Source organism: Vicia villosa, linkage group LG5 (genome assembly GCF_029867415.1).
Source record: "Vicia villosa cultivar HV-30 ecotype Madison, WI linkage group LG5, Vvil1.0, whole genome shotgun sequence".
In the NCBI taxonomy this organism is placed as follows: domain Eukaryota; kingdom Viridiplantae; phylum Streptophyta; class Magnoliopsida; order Fabales; family Fabaceae; genus Vicia; species Vicia villosa.
Genome location: NC_081184.1, coordinates 74,751,975 through 74,771,945, shown reverse-complemented (window position 1 = coordinate 74,771,945; position 19,971 = coordinate 74,751,975). Strand labels below are relative to the sequence as shown.

The following is a 19,971-nucleotide window of genomic DNA, read 5'->3' as shown; positions in this document are numbered from 1 at the left end:
CCCATCAAAACCTATTTTCTAATCACTACTTCATGTGGCAATCATTTCCTTTGAGAACCTTGTATCGGAACCATTACCACGTTAAAAGTTACCACCTTTCAACCACAGTTACTTACCGTTAAACAAAATTCTCTTTCCCCAGCAGATATCAAAATAAAAAATAAGGGTAACACTTACACCATCTTCTCTTCAGGACAAATTTCTGGTATTTTGATATTTAATCTTCTTTTACCTTGAATGTTCGAAAGGCTAACACCAACCTCACCTTCAGGTTTAAGACGATTAAATAGGGGCAGCTGTCATACCGCAAATTTGTCCTACCCTTTCATTTTATCAGGCTTATGCTTTGCATTCATGTACACACCTTCCATTAGGGTATTAACATAGATCATGCATCATTAAACAAATAACGTGGCATTGGGATCAAGGAGTTAGAAAGCCCAGGGCTTCATATTGAGTTTGAGGTGTGCATGACAATTAAAGTCTGATTCTTCTTATACTTCCAGCAGTGAAGCGTGGGATCAGGGTTTATTTCCCTATGGTTGACCAAAGGTGAGGTTTCACCTGTTGTGTTTGAGCTTGAGAAAGTTTCCAACTGAGGATCGTCAAGTTAGGTTCTCTCATCACTGGTTTCCTCAAGGCATTGTGATTTTGCTCTGAGATCATTGTTGAACCATGGTACAAGAGGATAAACTTGATGATTGCATTGTACTTAGGGCATCAATCGTGCTAACGCTTATCGTTTGATACGCAAGTCTGATTTGAATTGATGAATTGAATTGAGTTAAAAGATTCATTGAAGATCAGGTTGATTGGAATTGTTCACTGAAATTTGAAGTGGATTTGAGTTCAAAGATAATTAAAGTTCTTAAGTATTTATGGGTGAGGTCTTGAGAAACAAGTTACTTGAAACTTAAGACAAATGGCATGTAAAAGGATATTCAAGCCTTATGGAAAGCCTTATGGAAAACACGTTCATTCATTCAAGAGTTTTCAAGTATTTTTATACAAGATCCATCATTCAAAGTCGTCAAAAGCTTATCTAAGATGCACATTATTCCTCGTTCAAAATTCATTAAAAGAAAAAGTATCATGTTACAAAAAGAAGGATGGCAAATATATCAATATCATTACATCCATAATTACATGAAAATCAAAGTCCAAGTACTTATTCACATTACATTCACAAATAAAAGCCCATTCAAACTCCATTACAAAATAGTTTGAATTATAAAAGAAAAAACCCATTAGAGGCCCAAAGGATGACAAAAAAAATCAATGGAAAGGGGATGGAATGAAAAACAAAGTTTCGGGGGGGACTTCAACAGAAGACGAAAAAGAAATAGGTGATAACAGAATTGTAATAAACGCCATCTCTCTCTCGATCCTCAATTCAATCATCATCAAGCTGCTCCTTCATTCCATCATCAATCTTCACCTTCATTGAATCTCTCACAAAAAAAACCCTGCAACAAGACCTTCAGCAACATCACTCTAAACAATGGTTACCGAAGAATCGTAATGGAAAATTCAATCGTAACAGAAAACCAGTCCTTACCTCAGTCTGTAAGCTTCAACTGTTCAACCACCAATCACCTTCACTTCATTTTGTTTCTCTGCAATTCGTACACAAAAACTCAGAAAAAGCCTCACAGAAAAACTTCTTCAAAGCTTCTTCAACATTTCTTCATGCTAACTAGCCATATAGCCCTGCATTCACAACAAAACCAGTTTCAAATCAGTTCCCTGAACAATAACAAACCTAAGTATAACTATCACCATAAACTTCTAACAGAAACTCTTCACCTATTTCCTAACTGTGCTACTAACTTACTAATAGCATAACAACATTTAACCTAGACTAATTCTAACGAATCAGCTAACTACCAGAAACTAATCATAACCATATTTGTAACTAACCTATAACAGAAAAACATCTCTAGCAGAATTGGTAACCAACTACAACTAACTTCAATCTCACCCTCCATTTGTACAACAAAAAGGTTTAATCTAAGGGCTCTCATTACTTCTCCTCTAACTAACTTCTTCATCATTAACAACCTATATATTCTCCTCCCCTCCAAGTCAGAGGCTTCTTCACGCATCCACTTCACCATTCCCCTCTCCACCATTTTCATCAACCTTCTCCCTTCTCACTCTCTACAACCTTCATCATTCGGCACTTCCATTCATCATCACCACTCTTCAATCTCATCATCATCATCATCAACAGAAAAGAAACAGAAAATCAGAAGAGAAAAAAAGAATTCTCAGAACAGAAAACAAAAGAGAAAGTTGGAAAAGAAACTCATCGAAAAAGATGTAACAAATGCTCCGAAATTTCTCTCTTAATCCACACTCAATCTTCATCATCTCAGAGCCATCGTTCAGCTTTCAACAACGCCTCTGCATCATCATCATCGTCGTCGAACCACCATGTTTCATCAACCTTCACTCTCTCATTCATCTTCAACATGAAGCTTCAACTGTTCAATCATCATCCTCATTAAATTCTTCGCACGATCGCACCTTCAATCCTCTTAAATATTAATGCTTCGCATCGCAACTGACGTCTTCGTCTTCACTTTAATTGTCTGCAACCTCAGCGCCAATCGCTACGAGCAACAACACCACACGAGGATTTGAATCGTGGAAAAGGGAGAGAGAGGCGGATAAATGAGATGACGTCGATCCAGTTTTCTTGGTCACGGTAGTGAAGGAGCTTCAATCGGAGGTGATAATTCGTGACTCCGGCCGTCGTCCGTATATTCGTCTGAGAAAGAGCTTGAGAGAGCTAAAGTTGAGATGCGAAGAGAGATGGAAGACGGAGCACGTTTGTTCGGCGCCGGAAAGTTGAGTCGGAGATGAAAGCTAGCTTCGCCATCTCATTTTGTTCGTAGGAGGGAAGAAGAGCTTGAAGTAAGCTCATGAGTCACAACAAGGTAAACCCTAACCCCTCTTTTAATTCAATTTGCCATTTAACGTTGATTTTTAGTAATTGGGTATTAGTGGAGATTAACTAGATTAACATAAGGTTTTGATGTAATATTAAATCTGAGCAAATTGAATTAATACAACTAGCATAAGGTCTGGTTAATATAGATAATTTGATCATGAATTTGAATAAAATCTGACTTGATTGAAAATTTTGTTTGTTGCTAAATCATACCATCGGGCCTTGTACGAATTGTTCCTCATACCCCCATAGGCCCACATACCCTTCATTTTTGGCTGAAAATAATGAACAAAAAAATAGTCCTTGGGCCATACACAATTAAGTACAGCGCTCCCCATAGCCCAATTATACTCTTTTTTTGTATGCTGAAAATTGTAACAAAAATAAATCTGATGGGCCACCAATCTGTTGGGCCCTGCGTTTTACTCCCCTGCACCATATTTCCTGCAATAAACCTCCTTGTGCCACTTATTTTTCTTGTTAGAATTTAGGATTTTGACATAGTTTTGTTCTAATTTTGTAGATAATAAAAAGCATATAAAAATCATAACTTTTGTTAAATTTTTGCATGAAAAATGGATATAAAAATGCAATAAAAATACTTCGATTTTCTTAATTGGGCTTAGGTTAATTTAATTTTGGAATTAATTGAATTTTCTCTTTCATTAAAAACTCACAAAAATAGTAGTATTTTTAGACTAATTTTTGGATCACTTCTTTTATTCTTTTATACCATCTCCATATTTTTGGCCTATTTTGTTGATATCATTTGTATGCTCCTTTAGGATAAAATCGATTTCTTAACATGTTAACTTTAGGTAGACATCCCTTTGTACATAAAACAACAACAATTAGGTTAGACTGAAAGAAATGATGACACAAAGTAAAGAAGTGGTGTGAAGCCTTGTAGTGGGTTTTGTTTATCATGGAATTACATCAAAAAACACAAACTCATGTTCCTTCTCTTCTAAAAAACGGCGGCTTAGATATAGATTACACCCTTTAGATAGAAAAAAACATAGTGCCGAGAGGTATAGGCACTAACCAAGCATTGTTCTCACTTAAGAATCGAACCCGGTATTCCCCAGATTGCGTCCTTAGGAAGAGCTCCTTTACCACTAGTGCTCAAGTGCTTGGTTGTAATTGTAGTTTTTTTATTAATATAAAATGATAGTTATTTTTATTAATATTATTTTTCTAAGTAAAATAATTTAACAATGTAAAATAAGTTAAGCAAAAAAAATAATGGTAAAAATAATTTAAGTTAAGGTAAGTAAATAAAAGGACAAAAAATGAACGTTGTCGCCACTAGACCTGACGACTTGGTCTAAAATTTAAGAGAAGTTGCCGATGGATATAGCGAATTGGCTCAAATTATCGACAATGTGTTTTTAAATTTTTAAATTTTGATCATTTGCTTAATATTTTTAAAATGTTGGTTATTGGTGATTTTTTTTGAATAATTTGGATATTGAAAAAAAAGATTGTGTGTGTAAGTGTTTCTTTTTTCTTGCTAGATTGTTTATCATTGGCCGAAAAAATATGAAATTTCTTTGGCCACCTCCCAACCTTCTAGTCCACCTCTGGTGAAAAACCCAGACTACCCCTGACTTCAGAAATGCATCTCCGAAATGCAAGAAAAAGGTGTTTTCGGAGATGCATCTCCGAAAGCGCCTTTTTTTTTGAAAAAATTGTCTTATTTCGGAAGTTCATTTCCGAAAAGAGTATTTCGAAAATGAACTTCCGAAATACTGGGCGTTTTGCAGATTAAGCAAAACAGCCCCCCTCCCCATTCATTTTACCCTAATCCTATTCTAAACACAACCTCTCTTCAAATTTTCTGCAAAAAGCAAGTGTGAAGTCAAATAGATTGCCCAAGTCTTCTTCCAATCTCAACCTAAGTAATCTCAAACACTAATTGGTAAGTTTAGCATTTTATTTCAATTTTTAGATACATTTGATTAAACTCTATTAGGGTGTTTAGAAATTGAAAAATATACATTAAGATAGGTTGGTACTGATATTAGGTTGTTTAGTAGGCATAAAAGTAGTTTTGAAGTTTGATTTTGGGGTCTGCCATTGGAGGTTGCAGAGGAGTTATGCGCAGGGGTGTTACGGAAGTTCATTTCCGAAAACACCTCCATCCCAGTTTTCGGAAATGAACTTCCGAACTGTATCAGAAGTGCATTTTTTTTTGTTTTTTCATTTTTCTCGCATATTAATCGATTTCAATTGTTTACAGGAACATGTTAGGCAACCAACCAGCACGCATCATACAGGGTAGAGAGACCCAGACAGCGTCGGCTAGACGCGAGCGGGCGGCGGCACAGCTGGTGTCGACCCAGGGATGGGGGCAGGGCCGGGGACGCTGTGTGCGAGTTCCCGTGGACGTGGGAGAGGGTACCTCTTCATCTGGATCTAGGAGTCGACTGGCTCGGGTATCTTCTTTCCGCCAGCGAGAGGAGGAGGAGGAGGAGGTGGCAGTTCCATACCTTGAGCCGGAGGGGGTACCGGATGTTGACCCTCCACCTGGGGAGGAGGATGAGCAGGAGGACAGCTACCCGAGAGGGCCCATTGACACTTCCGTGCTGATATCCTATCGCGACCACGTCGCTAGGCGTATCTGGGAGGGAGAGGTATTTTTTTTAATTTAACCGTTTATAATTTAGACGTTTATTCGATATTTTCTTAACGGTCTATTTAACATACTTTTTTATTTGTTTTTTTGTAACAGGAGAGGGTGCCGTTGAAAATGGTGAACCATACCAGAAAGATTTTCAGTCTGTTTAAACCAACTGCCGGGTGGTTTAACGACGCGGTGCGAGGTTCGGGGCTTAGCGGGCTCTGCATGACGTGTTACACCACCATCAGCCACGGCATGCAGGGGGCATTTGTGGAGCGCTGGCACAATGAGACGTCTTCTTTCCACTTGCCGGTTGGGGAGATGACGATCACCTTGGATGATGTGCAGTGTCTTCTCCACCTTCCCATCAGGGGGCCGCTGTTGACCCACTCCCGGATCCAGAGGGTCGAGGCCAGTCAGTGGATGGCGCTCTATTTGGGCATGGAGCCCGAAGTTGCTGACTTTGAGTGCGCCACGACATCTGGGCCTCATATCCGGTTCATCACACTGAGCCGCTACTTCGAGCAACACCTGGTGGCGGCGGCCGATGCCGAAGCCGCGGGTGACGATCTATTCACACAGTATCACCGCGGCTGCGCTCTCCGGTGCTGGTACATGCATGTGGTAGGTGCTGCATGCTTTGTGGACAAGAGTGCAAGGTACGTCGACGTGACCTACCTCCGCTACTTCATGGACCTGGATACCGTTCACCAGTGGAACTGGGGGGCAGCTACTCTGGCATACCTCTACCAGAAGCTGAATGAGGCCTTCAACTGGAGGACGAGGCAGTTGGTTGGATCCTGCACACCACTCACGGTACGTTTCATTTTAATTGTTTCGTATTTATTTATGTTTCGTATTTGTGTTTCGTATTTACTTATGTTTCGTATTTATTTATGTTTCAGAGTTGGATCATCTCCTACTTCTCCCGCATCCACGGCATCCACATCGATCTTGCGTACGTTGACGCCATGCCCAGGGCCGCCAGATACGTTCTGCAGAGGGGAAACAATGTGGTGGGACCATACCGTGGGTACCTGGACCGCACGGTGCACGACGACATCACCTGGAGGCCGTTCAGCGACTACACTCAGATTGTCCCCTTTGAAGGCATATCTCTATATTCTGGCTGGTTGGCATGCGGGACTACCATCATGGTCCGGTATCTCCCTTAGCGGTGCATGCGGCAGTTCGGATTCGTGCATATGATACCCAGGTCACCCTTCGAGGCTGCTCCCGACACAGTGACCAGAGTGCAGCTCACTGCCATGTGGCCCGATTGGGAGCATCATGTGGTACCGGAGGAGTACCGTCTCATGCGGGTCACCCAGGACTGGCACAGTGTGGAGGGGTACGTCACATGGTTCTACCGGGTGTCTCATCCTTTGCTGACACCCGACGCTCCCGGCGCTCCTAGGCCAGCACACGAGGAGATCCTGGAGAACCAGCAGGCCGAGGATGACCACGCCATTGATCTCCTGCCAATCTGCCAGTGGATAGAGATGCTTGGGTGTCGTTCATCAGGGCGGTCTAGACGCAGTCGCCGTGATGGAGATGATCATCACTGATGCGGGTCGTGCGGCAGCATACAGGCGACAGAGGAGGGCCCAGGGTGAGAGGGTTAGGCACACCCAGTAGTGGTCGGGTTTATTTATTTTTTGTTTTCGGATTGTATCTTTAGCACAATATTTTTATTTGGATTTGGATCAGCTTGTATATATTACTTTTTAATCATATTAGTTTTTTCTGTTTATTTGTCATTTATTTTATTTCCCGGTTTCCTTTAATTAAAAATAAGAGTATGTTAAGAAAAACATTAAAAAAAAATCAGTTTCTGCATAATTTGGAAGTTCATTTCCGAAACCCCCAAAATCTGATAAAAGGTGTTTTCGGAAGTTTATCCCCAAAGCAGGGGTAATTTGGCTTTTTCGCTGGGGTGACCCCCATAGAGAAGTGGCTAAAAAAAACCAAAAAATATCCGAAGAAAAAGAAAGCCAAGAAGTTAGGAAATAAATATGTCAATTTTATCGAAATCTAAACGTATCTAGTTTGTTGCCGGCCACATGATTATGATTTGTTAAGAGTAATGACAAATATTTAGAGACTTCTTATACTTGGTTGGTGCTCTTGTATTTTGACCAAGGAAAATAAAATAAAACTAATTACTTTAATATATGTAAACCCAATAAATGGTTACCTTCCAAGTATGACGAGTCTATGATGCTTCTCTCACGTCATTAATCACATTTGGACTAATTGTCATCCCAAACATTGTAATGAAGGGAAAAATTAAATGATATTTTGAAATTTTGATATTCAAATATATTTTTTATTAATAAAATATTTAAAATTATATATTAAGAATAACTATAAATTAAATTTTTATAAAAAAATTTTGTAAATTCTTTTTACACAAAATTATATAACATTATAAAAATTATTTAAAAAAAATAATCAAAACAAACGGGTCCTAAATTAGATTATATAACCTAAACAGTCACCAATTTTATTTATCAAATGTAAACGTACCAATTTTAGTTACAAATCAAAAGGGGAACCATTTTTTTTAATAAAAGTTTGCTCCTTTCCTTTTTGAGAGCATTCTTTGATAAAAATCACGTGCGAAAAAATAGAGTATTTTTTATTTATAAAAACTGGTAAATCCCAAAAGTTAATTCTTAAAAAATTTAATTAAAATAGTCGCTTTTAAGGCCTAGATAGTGCAAAAGGAAAATTGGATAATTTCTCGAATGAAATATCACTAAAAAGGTATTTCGAATGTCTTTCCCATCTCAAAGAATTAATATCTTTCAAAAGAATCCAACCCTTATCCTTTGATTTTCCTAAAGTTTTCCTTTTTTCTCTCTAAAAATTAGTCGCAAAAGAATAAAATGCACGCCGAAAAACCTCTAATAAACAACCTTTATTAAGATTGTGTTTTGTAAAATTAGTGGTTGAGTGATAAGTTAGCTGATAGTTTATAGTTTATGGCTGATAGCTTATAGTTGATGGCTGGTGACTGATAGTTGATAAGTTAATTAAAATGTTTGATAAAATTAACGATTTAACTAACTGATAGATATAAAATGACATAAAAGATATCTTTTAATTAATAATTAAATGTATACTTAAAATAATAAAATTTATAAGGGTAAAAATGGAAGAAAAAATAATGATAAGCTAAAAGCTACAAGGTACAACGCTATTTAAAATAACATTTGAAAAATAAGCTATAAGTTAGTAAAATAAACTATAAATCCGTAATGAAAAGACTGTTATCAAACAGGTCTTTTATTATCATACGAGTTTATAAACTATAAGTTATAAGGTCAAAACAGAACTTAAGTGACTTGCGATTGTAGCAATGTGATGACAATATATCATACTAGTACTTCTCGATAGTTTTAATGGTCTTTTTGTTATATTTTATAGTAAGAGTCGAGAGAATTGTGTAAAATCTCATTTCACCTCAAGTTCCTCTAACCAGACATATATATATGATGTTTTTAATTGGTGGATGTTACAGTGACAAGAGATGGAGCAATAAAAATACTCAAAAGCACGGAGAAGAGAGAAACATACCCATAGAAATCGCTCCATAATGAGAAAATATTGTGGTGTGATGCATAACTATGTGAAATGAAGAAAAATTCGATAAGAATTGCATCAAAATGGTATATGAGATCACGGCAGACTCAATACAATCCCACACTGCCAAATGTATTAAAGGACTAATCATAACTCGACGGGCCAAATTATGGTGCGTTGATGTGAGTCAAAACCTAGATTATAAAAGAAAGACTCGACACATTTTCGAGGTTCGATTTTTAATAGAGAAAAGGTATTTGCAAGGTTTTAGGGTTAGTGATTGATGCTTATACACCTTTGAAGCTCGTATTTCATCTTCTAGTTCATGTATTACTTCTTGAACTCTTTAGCTATTAGTAATTCTAAAATGATTAGCTAAATTTCCCTTTGATTAGTTAAATTTTATTTTGCACTAATCTATACAATTTTCTAACTAGTGTTATTCAGTTAAGTTTATTTTAAATAATTTTCTATAGTGACGAATGTTAAAATTGATTCAAAGTCATGAGTGATTATTTACCATAACTTTTATAACTTATCTAACTTAAGTGTTAAATAGATAATATCTAATGTATTGTCGGCTTCTGGTTTTAGGAATTAACGTTTGGTAAATTTTTTTAAAACTACGAACTTACCTAAGACATTAAGGCTATGTTTGGGAGTTTGGAGGGGAGGGGAGGGGAGGGCTTCCAAAAATAAAATTTTAGAAAAATATAGGAAAATATTTGACATTTTTTAAAAAAATGATTTTGTTTAGAATCATAAAAGAGTCATTATCATTAGTAAATTTTTAATTTTCAGAATACTATAACAACCTAAAAGATATTTGGAAAATTTATGTAAGCCCTTCAAAACCCTCCAAAACTCTCCTTCAATACAATTTTTGAATTCCCCCATTTTATGGGGTTTTTGGTTTTATGAATAAACTCAAACCCTCCAAAACCCTCCTACCCAAAATCTTTTTATCCTTTTCATCCAATTCTTCCTATTTTTCAAAGTCCTCCCCTCCCTTCCCCTCCAAACTCCCAAACATAGCCTAAGGGTACAAGCCAATAAATTAATTGTAATTTTTTTTGTTAGTTTATTGTAAAATTAGGAAAGTAGTTGTAGTAATTAGATGAAATTACCAAGTAGTGAGAAATAAATAATGGTCCTACTCATATACAATCCAATACCTCTATAATTTATTTCATGAAAAACTCACTAAACTACTATGAAATAAACACTAATTAACTGACAGTTCCTAATTTATTTTTTACAAGAGTATATCATTGCTAAACTTTTTAAAAGTGTCACTTTCATGTTTTAAAAATATAAGCTTATAAGCTTATAGACAAACTTCCAATAATAGTGAACAAATAAGGATATCCTCATGAGTAGTCCTTCTTTTTAAAGGCCAAATATTTGAGTAAATATAATAAAATCGTCTAATAAAATTATGCATTCCTCCTTAAACTCATTCCCTTATTGTTTTCTCAGTATACAATCATAAATTTTAGTTTATCCATTTTATTACCTAAACTCATTCCCTTATTGTTTTCTCAGTATACAATCATAAATTTTAGTTTATCCATTTTATTACCTTTCTATTAGACCTTGTTTAGTTAGATAATCTAAATCCTTCCCATTAAGATGACATGACCATAAATGTCATAATTTAGTTTTATCAATGAAAGTCTCTCTAGCTAATTTTGCATGACTTATAACAGTGGAACTATCCAAAATGTACAAAACACTTGTAACGTCCAGAATTTAATTAATTATTTAATTAAATTATATAAAAAATTATTTATTGGAATTGTTCGAAGTCGAAAATTATTGGAATTATAATAAGAGGCAGTATTGGATTGATATATTGGTTGAGCGGTTAAGTCGATAGTTGAGTAATAGACGGTTTAATCGCAGAAATAATATTAAAATAATATTATTATATTGGACTACTATTTGATTAAAAATTGGATTTAGTGGAGGTGTGAGAAATAATATTGGAGGTGTTAATTAGTTGGCCCAATATGACGTTATGGAATAATAAGTATTTTATTAGGGTTTAAGTTGGAGTTATATATATAGAAGCCTAAGGCTAAATTGAAAGGTTTTTTTATTGGTGGCTGTACGTGAGGAGAAAAAAAAAAGAGGAACAAGGGCTTTGGAGGTTAGCCGCCGGAAGAGGAATTTCATATCAGAAAGCCAAGTCGAAATTCGACCGGAAATTTATGGAGAGACCGCCAATCCAAGGTAAGGGTGGGGTTCAATCTCTATAATCGGGTTTATGATAAATTGTATGTGGGATTAGGGTGTATGAATTTTGCCATGGAATATTTGTTGTGATTGTATTGTGTTGATTCGATGAAATTAGTTGTTGTTGTGGTGATAATCGTTGTTGTTGTGTTGTTATCTTGGATACGGGTAATGATTAATTAAATTGGTATTAATCATCTCTGGAAAATTAAGATCGGTGTGCTAGTATAAATAAAATTGAATCGACGCTGGAAAAAAATGCATTAAAAGAAAAATATGGTGGACCCCGCTGGAAGCCCTACCGAACGGCAGGGATGGTGATGAAGGACATGTGCCGATCGGAACATGTATTTGGAGAGAGGGTTGCCGTTCGGCACCCTTGGCTAGGGAGTATTTTTGTGATTTTCTTTGCTTGTCCCAGCCTCACGTGTTGCCTGTTCCATGCCTTTCTTTGTCTGTTTGTAATTGATCGGGTGATGGCATGTAGTAAGTTAAGTAGAAATCCATAAGATAATGAATTGTAACATGAGAGTTATATTAAGTATAGCACCTACGTCTATAAGTGTAAATAACAGAGAAATGATACCAGTATAATAGCAGGAAGATGATACTAGTATTATTGCAGAAAATTCAGGTTGATAGGTAATTGATGAAATTAGTAGCAATATAATAAAGGTGCAGTGTGAAGCGTTTAACAGAAGAATTTATGAAGCATCAATGGACGTAGTATAGCAGTAGCAAACAGTAAATTAATCGGCGGAGGGATACTAAGTATCCATCGGTAGGAAATAGATAGAGGTCAATGAAATTAGTAAATTTAGTAGTTTAACCGGTAAGTTTGTTTAATCGAAATTAGTTGCAATTTTGTCGAATAATTCATAAATGGTTGTAGTTGTTGTTGGTTGGCTGATGTATTGAAATTGTGTCGAGAATGACGAATATAGTCGGTGGTTTAATAATAGAAAAAAATTAAGTAGTTGAGTGAATTAAGTAATTTAGTAAGTAAAGCTTAATAATGATATAGTAGTGGTAAATAAGATGTGTTAGGCATAGATTCGTAACTGTTAAATTGTGTAGTAATTGTCGTCGTTGGTGGCGTGTGTTGTTATTAATTGTGAGGTTGCAATTGATAAACTATTATTGTTGTTGAGTATGTTGTTATTGTTGAGTTTTTGTTATTATAAATTGTTGTTGATGAAGTTGTAGGCCTATGGCCAATGTTGAATAAGTTGAGTTGTCCCGAATTATGGACATGCTTGAGTTGTAGGTCGTATGACTAGTGTTGATCTAAGTTGATGCCATTGATGTATATTTCGAGTTGTTGTTTGTTGTGTGTTGTTGTTGTTGTTGCATTGTTGTGACTGTGTTGTTGAATTTCAAGTCGCATAGCATAGCATATTTATGATGGCCTGAAACTTATGGCAAACACGACAGCCTGAAAATTATGGCAAACACGACGACCTATATTGGCAATTTTCTGAGATGGAGCTAATGCTCACTACGATGGCCTGTATTGGCGGTTTTTAAGTTGGAAGTCCTGCTCCAAATGGTACCACATGCATTTACATAGTTGAGTCGCATATTGAGTCACGTGTTAAAGTTGTTATTATTATTCGTTGTTTATTGATTGTCGTTGTGTTGTTGTTGTTATAAGCTGTTGTTACTATAAGTTGTTATTGTTGTGAGTTGTTGTTGTTATAAGTTGTTGTTATTCTAAGTTGTTGTTGTTATTAAGTTGTGTTGATTAAGTTGTTACGCTGATTTAATAAGTGGCTTGTTGTTGTTACTAAGTGGTTTGTCGGTTGCTGTATAGTTGCTGTTATGAAGTGGTGAAATTTGTATGATCCTGATCTAATATACTATTTATCATACACCTTCTTCTATTGGTTGATATCTCACCCCTTCTGTTTGAATTTTATCCCTATGTTGGTAACGTGCATGTAATCCAGGATGAAGGTTATTTTCTTCATTAGTTCGAGTCGGGTTGTCGCTCTGATACGTAACACTTGCGGGGATGAACGCTAGTTGTTTAGTTGTTTGGTTTTATTGTTGAATAATTATGTTGATACATGAAAAGTAATTGCTATGTCATCAAAGTTGATTAATGTAGTTCTGCTGCTTAGTGTTAATAAAGTTGATTCATGTGGTTTTAGTTCATCCGAGTATTTGTGTTATGTATCTATGATAGCATGATATTGATGTTAAGTTGAATTGTAATACTCCAATTGCTTGTCGAAAAAGAATTTTATAACTCTGATTTTCTTAATAATTACCGGGGTAGAATTGGGGTGTTACAACAATCATTTTGGACCCCTTTGCAATAACTAATGCATCCCCTACGGAATTCTAAACTTGCAATGTTCAATTCTATTACACGACTCACACCGCGTAGGAAAAATCATAGTTATCAAACATTTTTAGATGAATATAACCCGTATCCCAGACCTTATAAGATTTATCACATATGAAGGTAAATAATCTATCTTCTTTAAGTTCATAGGTCTCAAAGTAATCATTCCCCATCCGTATGTGACCAAATCATCTTACGTACATGATCCAACTATTTTTAGCTTCCCTACTAGTCACCATTTATACACCCACACTTTCTTAACCCTCGTCTTAGGTAACCATAATATAAATGGAACTTTCACTATCACCCTTGTCTAGAAATTTCTTTTGGAAGTGACCTGTCTTATGATAATTGAAGCACTTATACTTTAACTTGTCACCACCATTAACTTTAAGCTTGACCTAGATTTATTTCACTTAAGATTTCCTTTACTCTCATTTCTTCCCCTTGAAAATTCAAATCTTCACAAATATTTTCAACCTTAAATTATCTCATCATGGATAAATCCTTGATTCCAATAACCGACTATACCTTATCAAAGGTTATAGTTGACCATACAACTTCAAACACAATAAGAAGGGTGAATTTTGTTAACTGGTTTTTAAAATAATTTTCATAAAAGGTTAGTTTTAATTTGATAGATTTTAGGAATAAATTAGAATCATAGATTAGGAAAAGAAAAAATAAATAACATCAAGTAAATAGATAGATTTAGAAAGATCACATCCAAACTTATATTGGTTGAACCTTAAACCTCGTGGCATACTCTAGTCCTAAAGAGTTTCCTCTTGATACTTTCATTATCAATAACTTGTGCTTTTAAATATGTTAAACCCAACAACCTTCCATAAACCATGATTTTTTCCAGGTTTAGCTTGCAACCTTAAAGTCAGTTACAAATGCACACAAGTATCAAGCTCTTGTATTACAATGTCAGTACAAAAAAATAATTACACAACTCTCAATATAAGTATTTCACTCTCTCAACACTAAAGAAATGTATAATGAATAAAAAATATTAGAAGGAGAATGAGTGATATAAAAGATTAGTAATTTCATTGTATTACTGCTTTAAAAGTGAGCACAACACTCCTTTACATAGGAAAATATTTTAGCTAAAAAAGGAAACAATCCATGACGCTGATAAATCTCTAATCAATTAAGTTGTAACATTAATCGATTAGAGTTCGGCTAAATAGAAAACCATAATCCAAGTTTTCTCCATAATAGATTAATTGGATTCCTAACCAATTAGGAGGATAAATCTCTCCTTAATCGATTAGAAGAATACTCTAATTAATTAAACATCGAGTTTTGTTTTCATATTTGGTTAAAATTGCTTATTAATTGATTAAGCTTGTGCCAATATTGGTTTTTAGAAGAAGTATGGAATATATGGAGAGTTTGAAAATATTTTAGTGCTCTGTGCATCTCCTTTGTAATTCAAGACTTACTCTTGCTTATTTTACATACTATTGATAAAAATAAATAAAACACTTAGGAGTGGAACACAGGAGCTTCCACATCACCAATACCTTTGGTGTTGAAATGGGTGAAATTTTCAACAATCTGGATTATTTAACATATTATTGATAAAAGTAAATAAAACATTTAAGAGTGGAACATTAGAGCTTTCACATCACTTGAATTCAATAATCTTTCCCCACAAGTGTGATTCACCCACATAAATTTCCTTGATCTATACTAAGATCCTACTTCTTCTCCGCCATCAAGTCTAGCCATGGCTCTAATAGTAGTTATTGGGGAGTCTAGGGAAGACGAGAGCAACAACAAGGCCAATGATCTAGAACCACTAGAGATGGAGACACCATATTTCCACCCAAAATCTTACGATATTAGGAATGTGATTCAATGTATATTATAAATCCAACATTCCACCCATTTATAAAAATATGGAACCCATCCACCCACGCTTGCACCCAATAGTTAAATTCCACATCGTGTATAAGTTATGGAAATGTTGGATTTATAAGAGAGAATCCATATACCCAATTCCTTAAGATTTTGGGTGGATATATGGTGTCAAGGTCTCTTGTATATGTGATCAGATCCATGTTTGGCCTTGTAGGTGAGCAGGAGTTAGATCGTATATTGGTTCTTGTTATAGGATGTGGGATAGTCACACTTGTGTGGGAGATTGTTGGGTGCAACTATGAGTGGTTAAATTCTTATTCTCCTATGAATGTGTGGAATGTTATATTTATTAGATAGAGGACTCATATACTTGATGCCTTAAGGTTTTTGATCGATTTATGCTGTCAATGTCTCTTGGATCCTAAATGATTAGTCCATTGACACTCTCAGTGCTCCCTAGACTCTCCGACTAGGGGTATCAGAGCCATAGTTATGCTTGACAGAGGAGTAGAAGTGGGATCCTATTATAGACAAAGGCTAGTGATGTGTGTGACTCATACTTGTTAGGGAGATTTTTGAATTCTAGCTTGAGTGGTTAAGTTCCACATTAATTAGAAATGGTGGAAATGTTGCATTTTTTAGAGAAAGGACTCGTATATCTTATGCCTTAAGGTTTTTCTTGGATATATGGAATATTAGTCTTTTGGATCCTGACTTTTTATCCCATTGATACTCCTGGCGCTCCTCAAATTTTGCAACATCCATTGCTTTCAAAACTGCTTTCCAAATATAATAACCCAAACTTGGTATGTTATGTAACATATCATTATATTTCACATTAATATTAGGATAACCATTGGACTTACATGGCATAATACATAAGATAATAATAATTTCATTAACTTTAGTTACCACCACAGTTTACTTGAAACACTTTCTTTTAAGGATACGAACTTCACTGCTTCTTTATCAAAGATATCAAGAAAATCCTCTTATAAAAAGTTTTGAACTCTAGATACTTTTCCAACTTGTCTCTAAGTTTGAAACATATCATATTCTAAAGTATCCCCATGGTTTTCCTATATATACTTTTTGAAGTCTACACCCTAAACTTAACTAAGATAATTTTCAATCCTAAAAAGGAGGAGAATTTAAAAGGTTAAACATATATCAAGCTTGATAAGGATTCACTTTTGCAAATAGAGCACATCTTATACAAAGAAAAGACGAGAAATCTTATAATATCCCTATATTTAATAGATATATGTGATTGCAGGTATAATGTTTGCATCACTTTTTTTAGTTTTGATGATAAAAATATTATAAGGTGAAGTCTTCATTAGAAGTATTAATCAAGTCCTTAATGGTGTTGCTGACAACACTATAAGGTGAAACTGTCATCTGATGTGGGGATCCAGTTGGGTGCTCAATATATCAAAGCTCATATATATGGTGATCAAGTTATGGTGCTTGGAGATCAAGATATGAAATCCTATTTCCGAAGGATAACACCTAATGTCAAGCGACGCTTGATAAAGTTAGTGAAGATCTCTAATCATGGTGTCTATCATGAAGAGTTATCTCAAGCCTCGTGAGAAAGAAGATTCAATGTTCAAATGAAATGCTAAATAAATGAAATTCATCACTTTGTTTAGTTTTGATGATAAAAACATTATAAAGTAAAGTCTTTATGATCCGCTGTCGCGCACGGATAAAAAACGAGTATTTTGAAAATATAGTGTAACGGTAACGACAACTCGGATATTGTTCTCACAAGGATTCTTGTTTCGTTACTAACTAATATAAATGAAATTGGGGGTTTATGGTTTTAGAATCAATTTATAAAACAAAGTAAAATAAGTGATTATCAAAATAAGCTAAACGGCTAATCCTACTGATTCGGGTTCCGACTTATCATCGGTTATAATAACACCAATCCCTAAACGGCTTCGATCCTATTCGATTATGAGATTAATCAGACAAGCGCTTATCAAAATCATACGAGTTATGTTCCTGTTTACCGAATTAAGCAAACGGTTAAGAATATGACGAGTTAACGAATTAAGCAAACGATAACACGCAATTAAATTTAGGAACATGCATACAATCGAATTTAATCAATTCTATCCTATGAACAACAATCGAATTAAGCAAACAATTGTAATCAAATTAAGCAAATGATTTCATAGAAAAGAATTGAACAGAAATCGAATTTAAATTAGTATTAGAATAACCTCAAAGCAATGGAACCCATAAGCAGCAGGATTTGCCTTCGGGAATTAGTTCTTCATTCTAATCATGAAACCAAAAGTAAAATTTGTGGCAAAAAAAAGGTCTCTCTTATTCTAGCGGCTGCCAACCCTTATAAAACAAAATAAGGTTTTCTTCTCTACTAACTCAAACTGGGTCAAAAACATAACCCAAGCCCATGAACTAATGATCCAAAACTAAATAAAACTAATGCTGCAACTTCAAACGAAATTCTGGAAAATATGCGCTCTGAATCTGACTTTGACTCCAACACGAAAGTTATAGCTCTTTCTCTTAGCTTTCCGGCGATTATTAGAACGCCTCAATCGGATTCCCGGAGCTCCACTTATGATCATTTTAGCACAGACTGCTAATGCTGAAAATTAAGTGCGAAAATCAAATAAAGGCAAAAATAAACTAAATTATAAAAACACATTAAAATAGAAAAATAACCAAGGTAAAGTAAAGAAATGCCTAAGTAAAAATATAGGAGAATATGCATAAATATGCATTGATCACTTTATTAGAAGTATTGATCAAGTCCTTCTGGTGTTGATGATAACGCTATAAGGTGAAGTTGTCATCTGATGTGGTGAACAAGTTGGGGGCTCAAGATATCAAAGCTCATATATATAGTGATCAAGTTATATTTCTTAGAGATCAAGATATGAAATCCTATTTCCGAAGGATAACACATAATGTCGAGCGACGCTCGATAAAGTCAACGAAGATCTCTAATCAAGTAGTATTTTTTATGATGGTGTCTATCATGAAAAGTTATCTCAAGCCTCATGAGAAAGAATATTCAAGGTTTAAATGAAATTCTAAAGTAAAAGATAATTTAGCAAGGAACCTAAAGCTTCAAAATTGTAAAAGAGAAAAAGTGTGAAAGCCCGCTGAGTCTCTGTCGAGTGATTTGCGTTTATTAAAGGTATAAGACTAACTCTCGATTTTACTATGGAAAATTACACACACTTTCAAATTATTTAAAGCCTCAATTTTTTTTTTATTAAAACTAAAAAAATAAGTTTTTTTGCCTAGCTAGTTGGATAAAAGCTCAAAAGATATTTATGAGAGAAGTTTGCACTGCATAATCGGTTAGCCCTTAGGTCTAATTGATTACCTCTTTTGTTAACGCCTCATATTCAACTATTAGGGCTAATAATCGAATAATAACGACTCTTTTGAAAACCTTTCATTTATGTACTTGATAATCTACTATATCAATTGCGTAATTGATTATCAACAATAAAAAGGCCCATGGAAAACTTAATTGATAATCTATTATCCTATAAATAGAGTATTCTAATTCATTTCATTTTACATAAGATAACTTATTTTAAAAATATATTTCTCTCACACTCTTTTTTCTCTTTATTTTCTCACTTTTGCCTTAGTGCTTTTGAGAGTGAAATATTGTAAATCCTTTTTAAGAGATATTTTATTGTTTTAGTTGTGAGCTAAACCAAGTGAAAATATTTTGTTTGGTTTTTGAGGTGAAATAGTCAAAACCTCTATTTGGTTGGAAGGTCTACATTATTAAAACTCTGAGTCGGTTCGTGAGCTTAGCCAAGTGTTAAAAGCTCTCTGTTGATTTGAGAGTGTCCCAGTGGTAAAATATCTTGGTTTAGAGATCTCCATAGATAAATATCTATGTTTGGTTGAGAAGTTAGCCATTGTAAAATTCTAATCCTTGTAAAAGGAGGTTCGTGGACAAATCATGTTAAAAGCTCATATTATAGTGGAAACTTTCAAGAAGGAATTATTGGTGAGAGGAGTAGGTCACATGATTAGACCTAACCTATATAATTATATGGTACTTTTTTCTCTTCCATTAATGTTTTACTTTTTATTTATTTATTTCCATCTATCTAATTTTCTGTTTTTCGGTCTCTTATCTTGTTTGTTTTGCAAAATCTTTTTAAAGTTTAACTTTATGAAAGATTTTAATTTGGAAATTGTTTTTCAAACATACATAATTCACCCCCTCTTGTGTCTAGAGTTACTTGTTCAACATATTTATATGGAAGGGGTGCTAGTTACCTTCTAGATCTGCCAAAGTAATCACGTGCCTCAAACATCTGTACAACA

The 19,971-nt window shown here is 34.8% G+C and overlaps 1 protein-coding gene and 1 long non-coding RNA gene across 3 annotated transcripts; one reads left to right on the top strand and one right to left on the bottom strand.

Moving 5' to 3' along the window:
* Nucleotides 1-886: 886 nt before the first annotated feature.
* Nucleotides 887-3,085, bottom strand: LOC131606753 (uncharacterized). 2 transcript variants are annotated; one of them, XR_009285016.1, is made up of 3 exons: nt 1,921-3,085; nt 1,559-1,710; nt 887-1,478 (listed from the first exon to the last, which is right to left on the bottom strand). It is a non-coding gene; the product is annotated as an uncharacterized LOC131606753 (long non-coding RNA). The 2 variants fall into 2 exon arrangements; XR_009285017.1 differs by having other exon boundaries at nt 888-1,466.
* Nucleotides 3,086-5,265: 2,180 nt separating this feature from the next.
* LOC131606752 (protein MAIN-LIKE 1-like) lies at nt 5,266-7,278 on the top strand. Its single transcript, XM_058878894.1, has 3 exons — nt 5,266-5,592; nt 5,691-6,395; nt 6,485-7,278. The coding sequence occupies exons 2-3, from the start codon at nt 5,709-5,711 to the stop codon at nt 6,752-6,754; spliced, it is 957 nt and encodes a 318-aa protein (XP_058734877.1). The 5' UTR covers nt 5,266-5,592; nt 5,691-5,708; the 3' UTR covers nt 6,755-7,278.
* The last annotated feature ends 12,693 nt before the right edge of the window (nt 7,279-19,971 follow it).